The sequence below is a fragment of the Lepidochelys kempii genome, chromosome 3, assembly GCF_965140265.1.
Source record: "Lepidochelys kempii isolate rLepKem1 chromosome 3, rLepKem1.hap2, whole genome shotgun sequence".
Lineage (NCBI taxonomy): Eukaryota > Metazoa > Chordata > Testudines > Cheloniidae > Lepidochelys > Lepidochelys kempii.
The window spans coordinates 161,633,975-161,653,046 of record NC_133258.1 but is presented as its reverse complement, the minus strand read 5'-3'; the positions used below and the strand labels follow the sequence as shown (position 1 = coordinate 161,653,046).

At 41.0% G+C, this 19,072-nt stretch overlaps 2 protein-coding genes across 9 annotated transcripts in view; one reads left to right on the top strand and one right to left on the bottom strand.

Annotated features, from left to right (window-relative positions):
- Positions 1–15,359, bottom strand: part of SLC30A10 (solute carrier family 30 member 10) — a 31,205-nt gene extending 15,846 nt beyond the window's left edge. Inside the window, exon 1 of the mRNA XM_073338862.1 lies at positions 14,909–15,359. Coding sequence (XP_073194963.1) covers positions 14,909–15,359 — 451 coding nt within the window. The remainder of the gene's footprint in view (positions 1–14,908) is intronic.
- LOC140909482 (uncharacterized) overlaps positions 1–19,072 on the top strand; it is a 39,629-nt gene that overhangs the window by 5,499 nt on the left and 15,058 nt on the right. Inside the window, exons 2-3 of one of the 8 annotated variants that reach the window (XR_012158235.1) lie at positions 518–638; positions 1,642–3,374. The exons of 3 other annotated variants lie outside the window; for them this stretch is intronic. Coding sequence is in view for 2 of the 5 variants with exons in the window: in XM_073338865.1 (XP_073194966.1) it covers positions 518–529 (12 nt within the window). In the remaining 3 variants the exon portion in view is untranslated. Of the gene's footprint in view, positions 1–517; positions 1,109–1,487; positions 3,375–18,296; positions 18,355–19,072 lie in introns of those variants that run through there. 4 more of the 8 variants (XR_012158233.1, XR_012158234.1, XM_073338866.1 and 1 more) reach the window with 4 other exon arrangements.

Sequence of the window (19,072 nt, the reverse complement as noted above, 5' to 3'; positions counted from 1 at the left end):
GCTAAAATACTGTTAGAAAGGCTGCTGTTGCAGTTCCTCCATCCTAGTCAGAAGCAAAAATTGTTAGATGTCTTATGAGCAAGACTGTTCTCCTATTCAGTTCTGAATACCAAGAATAGTTGGATAAGTATCCAGACTTTTGGGTATCTAACTTGTAAGGTTTGCCCAGCGCTAATTTTAAACACTTTAAAAGTAGGAACTCTGTCCCAAATTTAGCATTACTTTGTAATAGTGATATTCTTCCACTACTCAACAGAAGAGATAACAGAGGCTCACTTGTATATTACTGCCATCAAAGGCATAGGGCTGTGTGTGTTGATTTGAGTTTCATTGCTCAGAGAAGTTACAAAGTAGCGAGGGATTCAAAGGTAATAACAGATGTGACAATACAGAGAGATCAATTTTCAATCCATTTATAAAAAGTGCTTACCATGGAATAATTCCTTTATCCGGTGAGTGTTGGTATGAAAGTATTCTGTTCATAACTTTTTGTTTCTGGTTCTGTTCTCTACTGTAGCTCTACCTTTAATACTACTCAAAATAACACCTGTCAAATTGATGGAGAAAGAGCTACATCCTAGGGGACTGCTGAGGGTTTGGAGGACTGGCAATAGGATACAGAGATTTAGGATCACCAGGTCAGTAGTAGCCTAAAATCATTATCATCAGGCAGCTACTCGGTGGCTTTGATTAAATGTGTACAGTAACAGCCCACAGTTTCACCGTTTCAAGGACCCACTTCACAAAAACCATCACTACTCTTGGTGCCCTTGGGGTATGTCTTCACTGCAGAGTTAGGCTGGGCTCCAGCCTGGGCATTGCCCCTTCCATGCACACAGAAAAATTTGTAACCCGGGTTTAAGGGTGCTTTAAGACCAGGCTAGCAGGCATGGCATAGGGAGGTTATAGACTTGAGCTCAGGCTTTGCTCCAGCCCAGGCTGGCAACCCACCTACTTTGCAGTGAGAGAGCAGGCTAATCAAGCCCAGGTGTTGTTAGTCCTTCAGTGCTATCCCACAAATCCACCTGAGCTGTACTTTCTTTTTTAACTCCTCCCATTTTCTCCACTGAAAGACACCCTATACTGGCTTAGCATTTTAACCCCACATTTCCCTGCTCCATTTCTGTTGTGCTTCCACAGCATTTGAAGAGAGATGCCAGCCAAGGAACCTTCCTCCTGTGCTGCCATTTTTTCCAGAGGCTGACGCCAGCCTTCTGGTTAAGCTAGGGTGTGATATCGGTAAGATGCATAATTTGGGAAAATGTACCCAAAATGACATCTTTATATTTAATGGACAGGAAAGAAACAGAGGGTTGGGTTAGTGCACTGCAATTCGCTTTATAGTTTGCAGACTGATTTTCATCCTTAATGACATTATATTAAGAATTCTTGCTGCCAGATGCTGTTTGCTTTTGCCTTAGAACTGTCTGCATTAATGAGTCACTCCATTTGGAAGTTATTTACGTAAAATATTGTTCTCCTGTTAGTGCCACAAACAGCAGCTCCATGCTAGGCTACACAGACAGAGCATCCTGCGAATGGATTCACAGAGCAGTTCAGTTCAATGCAATGCTAAGAACCATAGGATATCCCACCAGAAACCCATCCCAGCTCTTACAACACTCTTGTGTGCACACACAGGCCTGGCATGGGTAATGCTTTGCTGTGCCTAGCCCTGGCGAACTCTGCAGTGGAGACATGCACCTAGTAGCCGCTCTGAGACTGCCATGAAAGACGGCCAAGGATTGATTGAACACAGAGGATTAATTACTCTCTCAGCCTAGAAGCGTCCCCTTCAGAACTGGGCTGAGAAATGTTGGTGGGTCAGCCTCAACTGACACATGGAATGATTTGATTCATAGCCTTAGAGTGGGTTTTATTTTTAAAAGACGCTGAAGCCTTGAAGACCTTTCAGGACGTCCTCCCTTCCCACCAACTCATCCTACGCTTAATATCCAGCCTACAAATGCCCTTAAATTTATCTAAATCACATCCATGTATTATCTGCCCTTCTGACATCTGAGCAATCCTTTTCTGATCACTTCAGGTACTTAGGAAGTCACTTCTTTTTCAGGTTAAAGATGGTCAGTCCCATTTACCTCTTCTCATACACTATCCCTGTCTGTCCTGAGTTAAACGTGGTGCCCACTATGTAATGCAATGTGGTTCAATGACGGCAGTATATAGGGGAAGTTAGTCATTTTTTAGTTTTTCACTGAAAATTATACTAAATCAGATTACCAGAACTTAATGTTGTCACTTAGCAGCACTTCTAGACTGAGGTTCAATGACAAACCCTGTGCATACATTGAGCTTCTATGCAGCATTACTTGACCAGTAAAAGAAAAGAACTGAGATGAGTTTAAACAGCACCTCAACATTGAAATTCTCAAATCTGCTATACTTACAATATTAAAGTTTTTTATTATCATATATCTAGTTATCTTAAAGACCTTTTATTTTCTTACTGTTGACATCAGATGCTGTAACATAATTCTGAAAGTTTGCCTGTACCTTGAATATGAACCCTGTCACCCAAAATTAAATTGTACAAACAGTTTTAGAATCAAAGGACACAAGACAGTTCTTTTTAACTTTACTACTGTAAACTGCTCTATGCAGTGCTCTGCATGCTTTACTTTCTGTGCTTGTAAAGTTTTAAGTTTTGCATTGAAACTTTTTTTTAAACAAAAAGGAAAATGCCTTTTTCATCAAAATGAAAATTTGTGGGGAAAAAATTCATTTTGATTTTGGTGGAGGGAGGAAAAGGCATCCACCCTTTTTAAGATAAAAGTTTCCACAAGAAGGAAGTGTGGAAAAGTTTGAAAAAAAGTAAATGAGAGAAAGTGGGGTTTTCCCCCACAAAAATTACACTTTTTGAAATTTTGAATATGTTGAAGAATTTCATTTTCAAATGTTTTGTTTAAAGAACAAAAAAATTCACAGAATATTTCAAATGAAACAAAAACACCCTTTGTTTTAAACATTTTCATGAAGTATGCTTTTCTTTTTTGGACCAGCTTTACTTATGAGTGGTTGACAGGCTCTTCAAAATCCATCTTTTCTGCCTTAAGATTCAGGGTCAAATCTGCAGTTAGGGTAAATGAGCATGGCTTCATTGCCATCACTGGAGCTTCACCAGTTTACCCATACTGAGGATCTGGCCTTGTTTCTGGATAACTGTTTACATGAAAAAGTCATCACAACTCATGGGCTTTGGAAGAATTTGCTGAGGACTGTTTAGCATATTATTTCAGATAAAGGGACTGATTAAAGTGCCTCTGAAAGACATAAAATTCAGCGGTGATAACTGATAAGCACCAAACATTGCTTTCAAGACTTATCTTTTCTCTCTTTAATTTTTTTTATTATTGTTGTTGTAATTATCTTAAACCAATAAAAATCTACCACAGCAAATCTGAATATAACTGTGCATTTTAGCCTAGATTGGGCTGACTCTTTGTTATATGCATGCACACTTCCCTATGATTGCATAGGAGCAATTGAGAGCTGAATATGGCCTTTCATTAATAATTACTTCTGTTGGCAAACATGTAGCTAGGGGCTAAATGGTATTATGCAAAATCCATTAGCACAGTGCACAAGGATCCATGAGAGTCAGGCGGTCAGTGAACTCAACGGACACTTTCTTGTTGACAACCATCTGTCTATAGAGAAATTTAACCAGAGCACTTGGCATATGCATCATTTACTATCTTTCAAGTGGTTAGCACTTCTCAGAAAAAAAACAGTTAATAGCCATCCACATGGTGAGCACATCTGTCAAATGGGAATATGGATGCTGACCTCCTTTATAAAGCTCTGTAAGACTTATGGATGAAAAGCACTATATAAGAGGTAAGTATGATTGATTATTATTCTGCTTCAGAGTGTGTGTTTGTGTGGGGGGTGAGAAAAATAGCTGTCACAGTCTCATGTACACAATTCTGGTTAACTTTATTTTGGGACACTGCCAATGACACATTGAGACTACATCAAGTGGGTGGGCCAGTCTTGCCCATGCACTCCAAAAATGGGCCCTAACTTTTGAGGAGAAAGGCAGGATTTTTGCCCCCTTCAGAAAGCATACAAAGCTTTTCAGCTCTGTTTTTCAGAATTGGAGAGCTACTTTTTGAGGAGAACAACCAGAACTATTTCACTGTAAGAACTCTGGACTCTAGGTTAAGGCTGAGGAGCCCTCAGATGACTCCAGAAAAAGACTGGAAGCACTGATAGCATGACAAATGTGATGATGAATGCAGAAAGAAAAGATGATGTGAAAGAAATGGAAACTACTTCGTCCATATACAGCAACCTAAAAATAGGAAAGTTTGGGGTCCCCCTTTAAAAAAAAAATCTAGGCCATTTTTAGCCATCCCCAATTACAATTATAAGATGATGTGAATTGCCACAGGAAAACAATGTATTGGTTTATCAGTCCATCTTGATTAGTCTTTGTGACTACTAATAGCTCTGTGCAATTTATCTTGTGTGTGTCACTTATTGGTACACTGGCTGTTGTATGTTAGTAATAGGGATTTGGGTCAGACTTTAGGTTTTCTTTCATCATACTCTCAAGGCAATTGAGAGAAATTGACATGGAGGCTTTCCTTGGCCTCTATAATTTCCTTCTTTCATAATACCTGATTTAAAAATTCTCTGCATGCTCTGTTCTCCCCTTGATAAGCATATGTAAACACCCTACCCAATAGTGTTAATAGATATTACATGTATAGATATATATATATATATATATATATCAAAAGCCAGGAACAGACACTTTAATCATCAAGTCTCACTCTCTCTTTGTCAAATATCAATTTTAACAAATTGAGAGTACAAACAGCACCTTGTTTTTAATTGGGTCTTCTGAGAGCAACTGTGATACAAATAATAAAAAACAAAGAATAAGAAAGAGCAGACAGTGTTTCTCCAGGCCCACACGGTTGTTCTGTTTTGCTTGTAAGAGTTGGAAATATCTGTAGTGATTGTAGAAAGCGGGCCATTGCTGCTATAATGCATGATTGCTACAGCTTATAGCTGGTGGTCTTTTACACTCACTAAAAATTTCTCCAGGCCATCAAGCTGGTGCAAGTGTGTTCATAAGCCAGTGAGTACACACAATGAACATTTTCCCCCTTTTTTAAATGTAGATTAATTTAATGCTCATGAAAATCTCTGTATTAACAATCCTAGAGCCTGAAAGCCTCCCTATTCACTGAACAGATAGTGGCAGTACAAGTTCTCCGCACAGTCTTCTTAATATGCTTCGACTCTGACCTGGAAAGTAACAGCCTCACTGCTGAGACCATCACAAAGGATGCAAATTAGTGCCAGTTGTGTTGTGGATACCAGGCAGGTAGGAACCAGAGTGAGACCACCAATTCATGTCACATACACCAAACAGCTACTACATCACTGAAAGCTCTTTGGGGCAGGTTTTGTGTGTTCTTATGACAAGTGTGGAACATGCCTAGTATAATAGGGCCCGACGACTAATTTGGTTCTCTAAGGCACTACTACAAAACAAATTAATTACCACCACCAATTTAGGCTTCAGTTTTGAGCTGGAAATGGGAGGTTCTCTACTTGCCGTGTGACTTCAGGCAAGTCAATTTCCCTAGGCCAGTTTCCCCATCTGGAAAAAATTGGGAAAATGGGCACCTGTTTTGTGAAGTACTTTGAGCTCTGTGGATTAAATGGCTTTGTAAGTGCATGGTATTATAACTTAATTGCCTGACTCAGTCAGTCTCCCTCAAAGATTTTTCTTCTCAAATACCAAACCTTATGGAAAATCCTGATTCCATGAAAGTCAGTGGGAGTTTCCCAAAAAATAAAACTCAGCAGCAGGTCCACTTGCTCCGGCAGTTGTTTTTCCGCATCCGTTAAGTTGTGTATGTGTGATCTCAAACGGGAGAGCACACAGCATTGGAATGTATGTCAGCCACGTAGTTACTTTTTTATTTAAAAATGCCCCAATCATGGCAGAAGCAGTGTGTGTATAAAAACCATTAATCTGCTCTGAATGATTTGTATCAATCCTAAAACCTTCCCACCGACCCAACCTGTTAGAGCATTACCACTAGCTCACCCCTCAGCCTCACCTCCTCTGCAAAGGCCTGGAAAAATAGGTAAGCCTTGCAGTGTGCCTCAAATTCAACAAAGTCAGGTCCTGTTGGCCAAGGAGAAGCACAGTATGTATTCCATTTGGCCTCTGGCTCGCATGCCATATCCTATCTCATATGGAGGTTTCTAGTGCATTGTGAGTGTTCTCCATCATCTAAGAAGCGTACACACAGCACCAAAACTGTACTCGCTGAAGTGTATGGACCCTCCACCACATGGCTGTAACTACAAAGTGCATGTTTTCAGATTCTAGTTAATGAATTGTTGCTCATTACGTCCATCCACTGATTAGATTTGCCCCTTCAGTCCCAGACATTTTGTAAACAGCTCTATATCAGGTTTTGTTGTCTTTTCCACCAAAACAAAAAACATAGCCGAAGTACATGAAGGAAGACAGGAAAAATGCTTTCTCCAATTCAATATTTATTGTTTTTCTTGAGTCATACATAGTGGGACACAGTAATTCCCTGTAACACAGTGAGTCCACCAAGTGAGCTCCAGTGCACTGGTTGTCCAGGGAATATTTATTGTTTTTCTTGAGTCATACATAGTGGGACACAGTAATTCCCTGTAACACAGTGAGTCCACCAAGTGAGCTCCAGTGCACTGGTTGTCCAGGGAATATTTATTGTTTTTCTTGAGTCATACATAGTGGGACACAGTAATTCCCTGTAACACAGTGAGTCCACCAAGTGAGCTCCAGTGCACTGGTTGTCCAGGGAAAGCTGCTTAGTCACACAGAAGTAAATAGTTACATGTCTTGCTAGACATACAAGAATAATCTGAAAAAATTGTGCAATAAAGCAAGCTCCTATATTATTAAATATTATAGGTGGGTCGGATAATACTGCCTATTAAGGTTGCCTGACACTTCCCACTATAAGTTACTGTTTTCAGTTGCTTATGACTTTGCCAAACTAAATATATTTTGCAAAGGCTGATAACTTGGCCAAATATGGGCAGATTTTCATGGGAATGGCAAAAGACATCCCTGACATGAAGCCCCCAGGGGTGTTTGTGAAGCACTCAGATACTGTAGTGATTTACCGCATAGGAATGCCCATGAGGACAATAATAATTCTGGCTTTCAAGCATGGTTTGAATAGTATGCAGTAAATAAAGCTTGGAACCACACAATGAGGATAAAATAGCTGCTCATGAACTGAGCACTGTCCATACTATGCACTGAATGAGGCAGGGGTCCTGTGGAGAAAATGGAATGTGGACCATGTAATTAAACACCATCATGATACATCTCCACAAGGGGGGAAAATTAAGGTTCTCCTGCAACCGTACTACTGGTATTCCCTAACTTTTGAGTGCTTGACCTCACAATCTTAATGTTCCTTTAACATACCATTTAAATACATGCAGAGACTTGGTCCTGCACAAAACAGTTTACAAAACTAGCCTCAACACTTTTTTTTCCTTAAAAACACATCATACTCTTACAATATATATTGTAGAAGCCATAGGTGTTTATACAATATGCCTCTCACTCCTTTAACAAGGCTACAATATCAGGTTTATCATAGAAAATGAAGCATACATGCACAGGAACCATGCAAACAACATTTCCTTATCAGCGCTTAACAAACAAACATGCTTGACCTCTCATGTTAGATCACTTGTTAGGGTTAAGAGGTGTCCGGTTTTCGACTAGTTCCAGTCAAAAAGGGACCCTGGCAGCTCCGGTCAGTACCACTGACCAGGCTGTTAAAAGTCCAATTAGCGGGGCTGGAAGGGTCTCTACTCGGCTCCATGCAGCTCCTGGAAGCGGTGACATGTCCCTGTGGCTCCGAGGCACGGGGGCAGCCAGAGAGGCTCCGCACACTGCCCCCGCCGCCACCTGACCACTCCCCAACCCTCAGCTGCAGCCCGGAGCCCCCTCCCACACCCAAACTCCCTCCCAGAGCTCACACCCTGCACTCTAACCCTGTGCCCCAGCCCTGAGCCCCTTTCTCCACCCAAACTCCCTCCCAAAGCCCGCACCCCACACCACCTTCCACACCCCAACACTCTGCCCCAGCTTGGAACCTACTCCCACACCCAAACTCCCTTCCAGAGTCTGCACCCCACACCCCTGCACCAGCCCTGAGCCCCCTGCCACACCCCAGACCCCAAACCCCTGCCCCAGCCCAGAGCCTCCTCCTGCACCCTAACCCCCTCATTTCTGTTCCCTTCCTAGAACCCGCACCCCCATCCCAGAGCCCGTACCCCCTGTCTCAGCCCAGAGCTCCCTCCCATACTTTGAACGCCTCAGCTCCACCCCCCAGCCCGGAGCCCCCTTCTGCACCCCAAACCCCTCATCCCCAGCCCCACCTCAGAGCCGACACCCCCAGCCAAAGCCCTCCCGCCCTCCAACCCCCTGCCCCAGCCTGGTGAAAATGAGTGAGTAGGGGGGGAAGAGTGAGCAACAGAGGAAGGGGGGGATGGAGTGAGTGGGGGCAGGGCCTCAGAGAAGGGGTGGGACAGGGATGGGGCCTCAGAGAAGGGGCAGGGAAAGGGTGTTCGGTTTTGTGCGAGTAGAAAGTTGGCAACCCTATCACTTGTACCTCAGCCAAGTCTATCAAGGTAAGAAATAAATCTCTTCCCCGAACAACACCAGACCCACAACTGACCAAAGTCAGAGTTAATTTTGGAGGTTCAGAACCATTATACCCTTTTTACATGCTTAGGCCTCTCCTAAAACAGCAGAAAGCAGAGGCTGTGTGTGAACATTTAAGATAAGAGATCAGAAGGATGGTGGCCTGTCTTAAGAAGTGTCTTCTTCTATTGTTATTGTGAGAGAATTTACCAGCAATATTATCTTGTTTTGAGTCTCAATGGGCTTGATCTTGCAAGTAAGCTCTTTCAGTGGCATTTTTGCCAGTAGGGACTGAAGGATCAGGCTTATTATATAAAGTACATATATATATTTTGACATCTGAATCTCTGAAATATTTGTGCATAGCTGATTTACCCACCACTAAATTCATATTTCTTACTAAAAGCAGCATGGTTACAAATTGAAAAAAGCCAACTAGTCAGTGCAACTAATGGTGAGTACCCCCTTCCTAGATAAAGAGTCTTAAAAGGTCCCCAGCTGATTCCCCCCAACTTATTTTTTATTAAGAGATGATGGTGGAAGATAAAAATGAAAACCAAATGAACTGAAACATATTTTGTGGGTCAGCCTCATTCAGTAACACCATAGCTCATCACCACAGAAACCATTGTGCTGTAAAAAACCCAACAATCCTGGATTATGGTATTGCTATCCACCTTCAGAGCTACAACTATAAATATAAATAAACCTAAATGGAATATAGCAAGTACTGGGAATGAGCCAACTATATTCAACACAACACATAAATATAGGTCTTATTCCAGTACTGACTGGTCCATGAACAAACTTCCATGTGCTTTGGTGGGAGTTCAACTAGTGGAACAATGGCAGGACTGGGTAATCAGCAATGTTAAAATATAAGAAATACCCTAAAAGGGTTTGAGGAAACTACCAAGTCTATTTTTGTATGTTTGAGAACAGCCGGGGCTTCTTAAAGTGCAGTTCTACTCTGAAAAGTGACTATATAACAATGGCACCTTTCCATAACCGAGTTGTTTCTTTGTCTATTCAGAATCAGATTTGGTGGTGTTTTTTTAAATGTTTGTTAGGCCTGCAGAGCAAAGCCAGTTAAGAGAGAAAACTGAATACTATTCCTTTTGTGCCTCAACAGGATTATACATGAAATTCCATTCTGTGATTTGTCAGTACTCAGACATGGGTGCTGGAACAATTTGTATAGTGGGGTACTGAAAGCCATTGAACCAAACTGCAAACCCCGTATATGATGGAAACTACTTCAAAGCAGGGGGTGCAGCAGCACCCCCAGCACCTATGTTCATTGACATAAATGGATTGCACAGGTGTTAGAGGGTACAATATGAAGACATTTGGGTAGCATGAGCATAACTCAAGGGCCTTATTTGTCCTCTATTACACAAGAAAGAGTCTATCTTCTACTTATAAAATGACCACATTTAATATAGAAAACTATCAAGAGAGATATGGAACTCCCATGTATTCATTATATATAGATATAGATAGATTTTATACATATACACTGGCACTTTTCAGAGTAGAACTCCATTTAAAAATAAGCATCTTTAATTCTTTTAGTTTAATCAAAATAGGATCCTATGTATTTATTCTTAGAGAAAATAAGTTTGAATTTTTCAGCAAGGCTACGAACCTGCAACAGGTGGAAGAAAAGGGATGAAAGATAAAACAGACAGTTTTCAGAGTAGCAGCCGTGTTAGTCTGTATCTGCAAAAAGAAAAGGAGGACTTGTGGCACCTTAGAGACTAACAAATTTATTTGAGCATAAGCTTTTGTGAGCTACAGCTCACTTCATCGGATGCATTCAGTGGAAGATACAGTGGGGAGATTTATATACACAGAGAACATGAAACAATGGGTGTTACCATACACACTGCAGAAAGAAAAGTAGCCCCCTCCCATCAAAAGAGAGTGATCAGGTAAGGTGAGCTGTTACCAGCAGGAGAGCTGGGGGGGGGGGGGAAGAACCTTTTATAGTGATAATCAAGGTGGGCCATTTCCAGCAGTTGACAAGAACGTCTGAGGAACAGCCTGGGCGGGGGGAGTAAACATGGGGAAATAATGACAGGTTTCAGAGTAGAAGCCGTGTTAGTCTGTATTCGCAAAAAGAAAGTGAGCTGTAGCTCACGAAAGCTTATGCTCAAATAAATTTGTTAGTCTCTAAGGTGCCACAAGTACTCCTTTTCTTCATGGGGAAATATTTTTACTTTGTGTAATGACCCATCCACTCCAAGTCTTTATTCAAGCCTAGGTTAATTGTAACCAGTTTGCAAATTAATTCCAATTCACCAGACCACACCATACGATCCATTATCTACAGCCAAGCTCTACGATACAACTGCATTTGCTCCAACCCCTCAGACAGAGAAACACCTACAAGAGCTCTATCAAGCGTTCTTACAACTACAATACCCACCTGCTGAAGTAAAGAAACAGATTGACAGAGCCAGAAGAGTACCCAGAAGTTACCTACTACAGGACGGGCCCAACAAAGAAAATAACAGAACGCCACTAGCCAGCACCTTCAGCCCCCAACTAAAACCTCTCCAACGCATCATCAGGGATCTACAACCTATCCTGAAGGACGACCCATCACTCTCACGGATCTTGGGAGACAGGCCAGTCCTTGCTTACAGACAGCTCCCCAACCTGAAGCAAATACTCACCAGCATGCACACACCACACAACAGAACCACTAACCCAAGAACATATCCTTGCAACAAAGCCCGTTGCCAACTGTGTCCACATATCTATTTAGGGGACACCATCATAGGGCCTAATCACATCAGCCACACTATCAGAGGCTCATTCACCTGCACATCTACCAATGTGATATATGCCATCATGTGCCAGCAATGCCCCTCTGCCATGTACATCGGCCAAACTGGACAGTCTCTATGTAAAAGAATAAATGGACACAAATCAGACATCGAGAATTATAACATTCAAAAACCAGTTGGAGAACACTTCAATCTCTTTGGTCACTCGATTACAGAGCTAAAAGTGGCAATTCAACAAAAAAACTTCAAAAACATACTCTAATGAGAGAATGCTGAATTGGAATTAATTTGCAAACTGGATACAATTAACTTAGGCTTGAATAAAGACTGGGAGTGGATGGGTCATTACACAAAGTAAAATTATTTCCCCATGTTTATTCCCCCCCCACCCCCCCGCTGTTCCTCAGAGGTTCTTGTCAACTGCTGGAAATGGCCCACCTTGATTATCACTGCAAAAGATCCCCCCCGCCCCCCCCCCCCCGCGCTCTCCTGCTGGTAATAGCTCACCTTACCTGATCACTGTCCTTACAGTGTGTATGGTAACACCCATTGTTTCATGTTCTCTGTGTATATAAATCTCCCCACTGTATCTTCCACTGAATGCATCCGATGAAGTGAGCTGTAGCTCACGAAAGCTTATGCTCACATAAATTTGTTAGTCTCTAAGGTGCCACAAGTCCTCCTTTTCTTAAAACAGTGGTTCTCAGTATAAATTGTAACATATCTTGTTTTTGAAAAAGATTTGCGTCTGTGTTATTCCAAGAACCACTGCCATGTTATAGAAAACAGAAAAACAAAAACAGACCATTTACAAATTTTGCCTACAGTACATGGACCAAATTAAGACCCAGCTTAAGCCACTGAAATCCCATTGAAGTCAATGGGAGTTACACTGTATTTCCCAGAGTTGAATTTGGCCCTATGTTTTTATTTGAAGGAATGGCGAGCAGTGGATCGTCTTTTCCAACTTAAGCATTTTATAAAAACCAGTACCTTTCACTGAGATTTCAAAAAAGTTTACTGGGGGATTTAGCCACACAGCTCCTTTTAATTTCAATGTGAAGCCAAGTCCCCTACTTCTTTTTGAAAATATCTGCCTTTAATTTTAATCACTTATCTGTTGCTCATTATTCACCTGAAGTCATTGTGCTCTGCTTGGGATGACACAGTCATTCCTGAAACAAACTATTATGCCATCACAAATTTAGGACTAGAATTTCTGGTGCAGAACAAGCAGCAGAATCTGATGGAGCCCTAAAGTAACAAAACTGGTATTAAATATCCCTGTGAATTCAAATTAAGCATGTATGGAGAGTATCTGGCTAGCAGAGACTCAAATTGTCATAGTTGTGAATGCAAATGAATAATATGCACCAGTAAGTGTGTGCAGATTTTGAGAGAGTTGGGCCAGAATTCTTTTACAAAAGTGATTAGGAGACATCAGTGGGTCTTTAACAATGAACCGAAATAACCTACACATCAACTGGAAACACACAGAAGATTAAGAATGCAAATAAATATACAATAGAAAACATCAGTTTCTGGCACAGAAAGCTGAAATGGGAAATAATAATGGTGTTAACTGAAACCTTTGGGCCAAATTCAGTCTGTGTCTATCCCTTTAATGTTTAGTGCCTGCACTTTTAAATGAGTGTCTCTGATAATTTATATGCAGCGAGGGATGCATAAGTCTTTGTCTACACTAGGAAAGAAACTGTTAGAGTCCCAATCTATAAGCATGATACTAACAGTTGTGGACAAACCATGCTATAAACAAGATTTATTCTTGCATTCGTAGACAGAAATAACAAATATGTGAAACCAAAGCATGATTTCTCTATATTTAGACAAGTTTAAAACATCTCCCTTGCATGATTTTTGGATCTCCCCCCCCCCGCACCATGCCAATCCATAGAGTCAGCTATGATTTTAGCCACAACCGTGTTACACGACTGTTTTCACAGAGTTTTGGGGGGTAGGAGTGGGTAAGAGGTGACAGTATAGATGGGACCTTATAATAAAGATTTCAACAGCATTTGTCTGTTTCTTTAAAGCCAACATCTTACCTCATCTAGAACATGGTTTATAAAACCAGTTGCTTTATCCCACTGTGTACTTCAGCTTTCTCCCCAAGATGATGATCGATCAATGCAGAATTTCTATCAAATGTATGTTCCCCCTCTCATTTTAATAATTTTATTTTTAAAGGGGGGGGGATCTTGCCACCTTTAGTCAAATAGAATAGATTAGCTGCTCTAAAAAATTAAGAGCAAATGAGGGAAAATTCTCTTTTAAACATTAAAAAAATCTTCTAAGAAAATAAATGAAAATACGGTAGCTCCTCTGTGCCACTTTGTCAAAAACACCTTCTGTAAGTTCTTTGCCGAGTGTGGTGAATGGTTTGCGCCAGGTGTGCTATCATGCTGACCAACATTGTCTCATTGTTTCTTTTCACTCTGTCTGTATTCATCTGTTTTCTCTTGTCTAATACAGTACTAAGATTGTAAGCTCTTTGGAGCAAGAACAGTTGTTTCGTTCTGTGTTTGCGCAGCACCTAGGACTCCATGGTACTACTCTTGGTAATCACAATGTAAACAGAATGTTCATTGGGAGGAGAGAGATTTAAATAGAAAATCCATATTTCTCTCCCAATTTGTCAATCTGTAAACCATGCATCTTACTAGCTCTTTTTGAGTCTCCTAAACCCACTACATCTGCTATAACAAACAGCACCTCTGCAGTAAGCTCTGGTAAAACAAATTGCAGACTTTTAAAAAACATCTTTTTTTAAATGATTTAATAAATTGGTAGGCTTAGAATTCTCCTCTTGCCATTAGTCAGTTCTTTATCTTGGCTTACAAACCCTAAACACTTCTCAGATGTGCCTTGGACAAAAACTATTACAGCTTTGTTGCAGTATTTACAATTATCCCTGCTTGCTCACTGGTGGTAACTTCAGAGATGCTGAGCATTCACAGTTCTCAATTAAGCCAAGGGGTGCTCAGCATCTCTCAAGCACTGACTTTCTGATAAATCTGGACAATTCATCTCTCAGTAGGACAATGACAGACCCTGATTCCAATTTGGCAACACAGAAAAAAAGAATTTTCCCCACTTGCTCATTGCTTGATGGCTTACCAAAGGTCAGCTACATCATTGGGACACCATTTACTTCAGACAAGTATTAGGAAGCAAATGTGGTGATAGAAGCCTTGTAAAATAAGCATGAATATCTATTGGCTCAGACACAATCTACTCCCCACCATTACCAAAATTATTGTGAAAAAATTATTGTACTTGCTCATCACAAAGAAATAGCAAGTGGTCACCAGGCTAATTGTCAAATAGTGCTTTGGAAGGCTGGTTTTGGACAGTCTAGAAAGTTCATTAGCTTATTTACCTGTTTCAGTGTCTTCTTGGACAACGGATGCCTCACAGTAACAGCAGTCCATAAAGACAACATAGTTTAGCACATTGAAGAATAGACCTACAAGTCCAACAATGAGGACAATCAGTGCCTCTTCCGTCTTCTGTGGATTGAGATACCTCTTAATTGCCTCAATGAGGATGCTGAACATCAGAGCAGTGGCAAAGATGGAATTGCCAAAGGCACCTACCACATCTGCCCGGGGGAAGCCAAACGTGCTCTTCTTGTGCCACCTGATGCGGCTGAACCAGATGCTGAGTAAACCGATAACCATGGAGATGAAGTGAGATAGGACGGCAAAAGCATCAGAAGCTAGAGACAGGGAATTACCAATGTACGCTACTGATATCTCCACCACAAAAAGCACAAGGCTCACAACACACATTAAGATGAGCCGGCTGCTTCTTCCTGAGTAACGTCCCATTTCTGTACTCTCTCTTATCCTGTGGTTAGTCTGATCTCTACAAGCAGCAGCAGAAGAGTTCGTGGCTACAGCTCCGCAACTCCTCCTTTTACCTCAGTGCTACTCACGTTTGGAAGTCACTTTTATAAGATGCACTAAAACAATAAAATCAGTTTAAAGGGCAGTTTAGCAACAGCTAATCAGGTGACGGCTGCTGCAATGCTCTATCTCCACTCTTCTAATGTGCCACTCTATGGGGATTGTTTTCATTTATTACAAATAAAATGAGGGGAAGAGAAACACCAGACTGAACCCCAATACCAAGAGCATCTTTAATTAGCTGCCACCACCAGTATCATAGCTTTCAAGCATGAGGGAGGCCCAAATATAGGACCACAAGAACCATTGGTGGAGCAGAAAGCTTTACATGATGAGATGCACCTATATTAGATAGGTGATAGAAATTGCTTAATAATAAACAAAATTTTCTGTTAGCAACCATTTATAGTATTATCCATGTGTCTGTGGAATACAGGTAATTTGAGGTCTGTAGTGTGGGACAGCTAAATACAGTTTGTTATGAACAGAGTGAAAATGCCATGCCAGAGAGCTGTTAGAAATTAAGACATTCTCCAAAAGCCAAGTTTTCACAAAGGCCTTAGTTGAGCCCCAATTTTTGCATACACCCATTTCAAGGATTAACACCTGCATGTGCAGATGGGAAATTCTAACAATTACATGCACAGGTATTAATCCTCAAAAACTGTGTACTTGAAGGCCATTTCCTACAGGTTTGGCCCCCAAATGTGCAAGCTGAGTATTAATAGAATCCAGAATTGTACGCACTGGGAGTTATTTTCTGCTTATAAACCTCTCACCAACTAGAAGAGAAGGAATGTAGGAATCCTGGGGCTAACCCCAGTTCTAAATCAAAATAACCTGCTCCTGAATATCTAGGAGAACGGGAAGCCTTTCAGCGGGTCCCCCTTTTGAATTCTCATGGAAATGCGTGTCTGTGTGTGCACTCAGCTCAATGATTCCTGTAAAGAAAATAAAGCAGCCAGAAGTATGCTAAGTGATAGACATAAAAGATAACATGCCTGCCCTGAAGATTTTACAATCCTTTTTTAAAACTTAAATTGCCCATTTGTGTACACATGAGTTTAGTCATGAGATAAGGGAGGAAGAAAACAGCATACAATACAGTCAAATATGGATAAAACAACAATAATGTTGGATGGTTAATAACCAGGGTGTGCCATTGCAGGCATACATTTTGACTGAGGTGAATTATGTTGCAGTCAGAAAGTTCATCTCCAGTTCCCATCTATCATTTTCTGCTCATGTTAAGGGATAAGTGAAATATCGATCTTGTTTAACCCCATTTGCAGGTATTTAACAGAACCCACCACCAGGATTAACATTTGTTTGCTGATTGTTCCACCACTGAATCATGGTACCAACCTATGGCTTTTGCTGTTCACCTGTCCCTCTGTTCTAGGGGCTATGGTGCATTTAATTTTCCTCCACTTCCCAAACTTCTCATCAACCCTTTTGACAGCTACCCTGCTGTTCTGTGGACCTGAAAATAATGTTTATATTGCTGTTATTCATTGGTTGATCCATTCACATTTCAGTTCCCTCAGTTACAAAGCTTAATTCATGTTTACATTCCAGTTGGTACATTTTCATCTAGGGCCAGTTTATTACAAGTACTACCCTGTACCCTGCTCAGTACCTGGTTGAACTAATTACAAAACTGATACCTGTGATTATTACTGCTAAAGTTTTATATCATCTGTTTCCAAACATTACTTCTAGTGTTCTAGCTGTATTTGAAGTGTGCTATTTCTTCCCATAAAGCACAATAATGCTTTACTACACAGAAGAAATTAACAGTGGGATTTTGAAAAAGGGGTCAGACTGATTTCCTTGGGAGCAGAGTTAGGCCAAAGCTGAGTGCTTTAGAAAATCCCACCCTGAGGTGTTAATAGTTAGTGATGGACCTAAAGCAAGACCTGGATTTGAACAGATCACCTGAAATCTCTAAAGATAATGGACCCCGCTAGTAAAATAGTTACTTCCTTTCTCTAATACTGGGCATTGTCACTTTAGCAGTGAGAGACTGTGGGACAGCTGATCTTAAAAGTATTTACCTAGAAAGTGTTGGGTACGGAAAAAACCCTAGAAGTTTTTTACTTGGTTTTTGGTAAAGATTTAATCTGTTCTGGAACTTGTGCAAAATACTGTACGTGAAGTTTCCAAGCAGTGAGACAAAGTGAGAATATTCATGCTACAATGTTCACAGCATCTCCTTGCTCTTCTCCTAGGAGCCTAGATACTGGTTTGATGACACGTTCTGAATTAGGCAGAAGTCCTAGAGCTTTATTAAAAATATATATATATTTATATATACACACACACAAAATCTACACCACATACCTGAACTGAGCAGAGAAACGCTAAAGTTGTTTGGAGCCCAAAAGAAAGAGGGAAAGTTATGGGATGGAAAACTAGCACCCCCCCTAATATGCTAACTCTCTTACTGGGATAAAGAATTGTTGTTGGATATAGTGGATAAGTTATAAGGGAGTGCTTGTAGCTGACCCACAACTAGTTCTGAACTTGGCTGCTGTCCCAGCCATCCTCTCTCCAAGAGGCTTTGGCTCATTCCAGTGAGTACAATGTACTGCATCCGATGAAGTGAGCTGTAGCTCACGAAAGCTTATGCTCAAATAAAGTCTCTAAGGTGCCACAAGTCCTCCTTTTCTTTTTGCGAATACAGACTAACACGGCTGCTACTCTGAAACCTGTACACTGAAATTTGTTTCTCCTGTGGTTTTGCCATGGTTCTCTTTTCCCTGTGGTTCATTATTATATGATGCTGGGCACTGTGAAAGTGTATTTCATTCTACAAATCTCATAAATTTACATTTAATTTTCTTTGGTATTCATCAGAACGGATAAAGACAGACACAGGGCATCCAGGTTTGGACAGTCAGAGCAGAGGAAAGAGGTAGGTATTTAATTCAGAATGGCATGGTGTTGCTGAGAGAACTTTCAGGAGAGAGAGAGACAACACAACTCCGCTTGCAGGAGGCTTCCCTTTTACTTAAGGGGTTCTCACTGTGGCTGCAGGAGACACACAGCGAGCTCAGCAAGAGGAAAGTGGGGACACCATTAATCAACCAGTGAAGGTTGGACTCCAAACACAACCCAAGTGCTATTTCAAGATTTTGTATCAGTCACCCATTGCCAGGAAACTATAACCTACTTGCCTCACATTTCCGTTATCCGTTCCTTTCATGGGGTTATTTGTGATGTAGAATTCACAAGCATGATCCCCACATTGCTGAAGGGTTTACCTCTGAGCCTCTTTCATGATGAATCTCCATGTCCTTTCCAAAAATAGGTATTATTCCCATTCAAGTCCAGAAAAGCTGTTACTCTGAACCAAAAAGGAAAGCCTGCAACAGGATGAAGACTCCTTTGAGTGAGGATCGACCATGTTCTATGAAAAACCTTTTAGCTAACTAAAACTGGCCCTATGCTTTTTGTTTTGCCTTCAGGTGGCAGGGAGCTGGATCACTTCCAGAAGTTTGAATCATTGCAACAAGCTGTGCATTATGGACAGAGAGTTTACCAGGGGCCCAGCTTCCTGAACTAAATCGGATGTTGGTTTAATTGACCATGTTTCATGCTTAATTAGTTTGATTTACCATGTTTCATTAAGG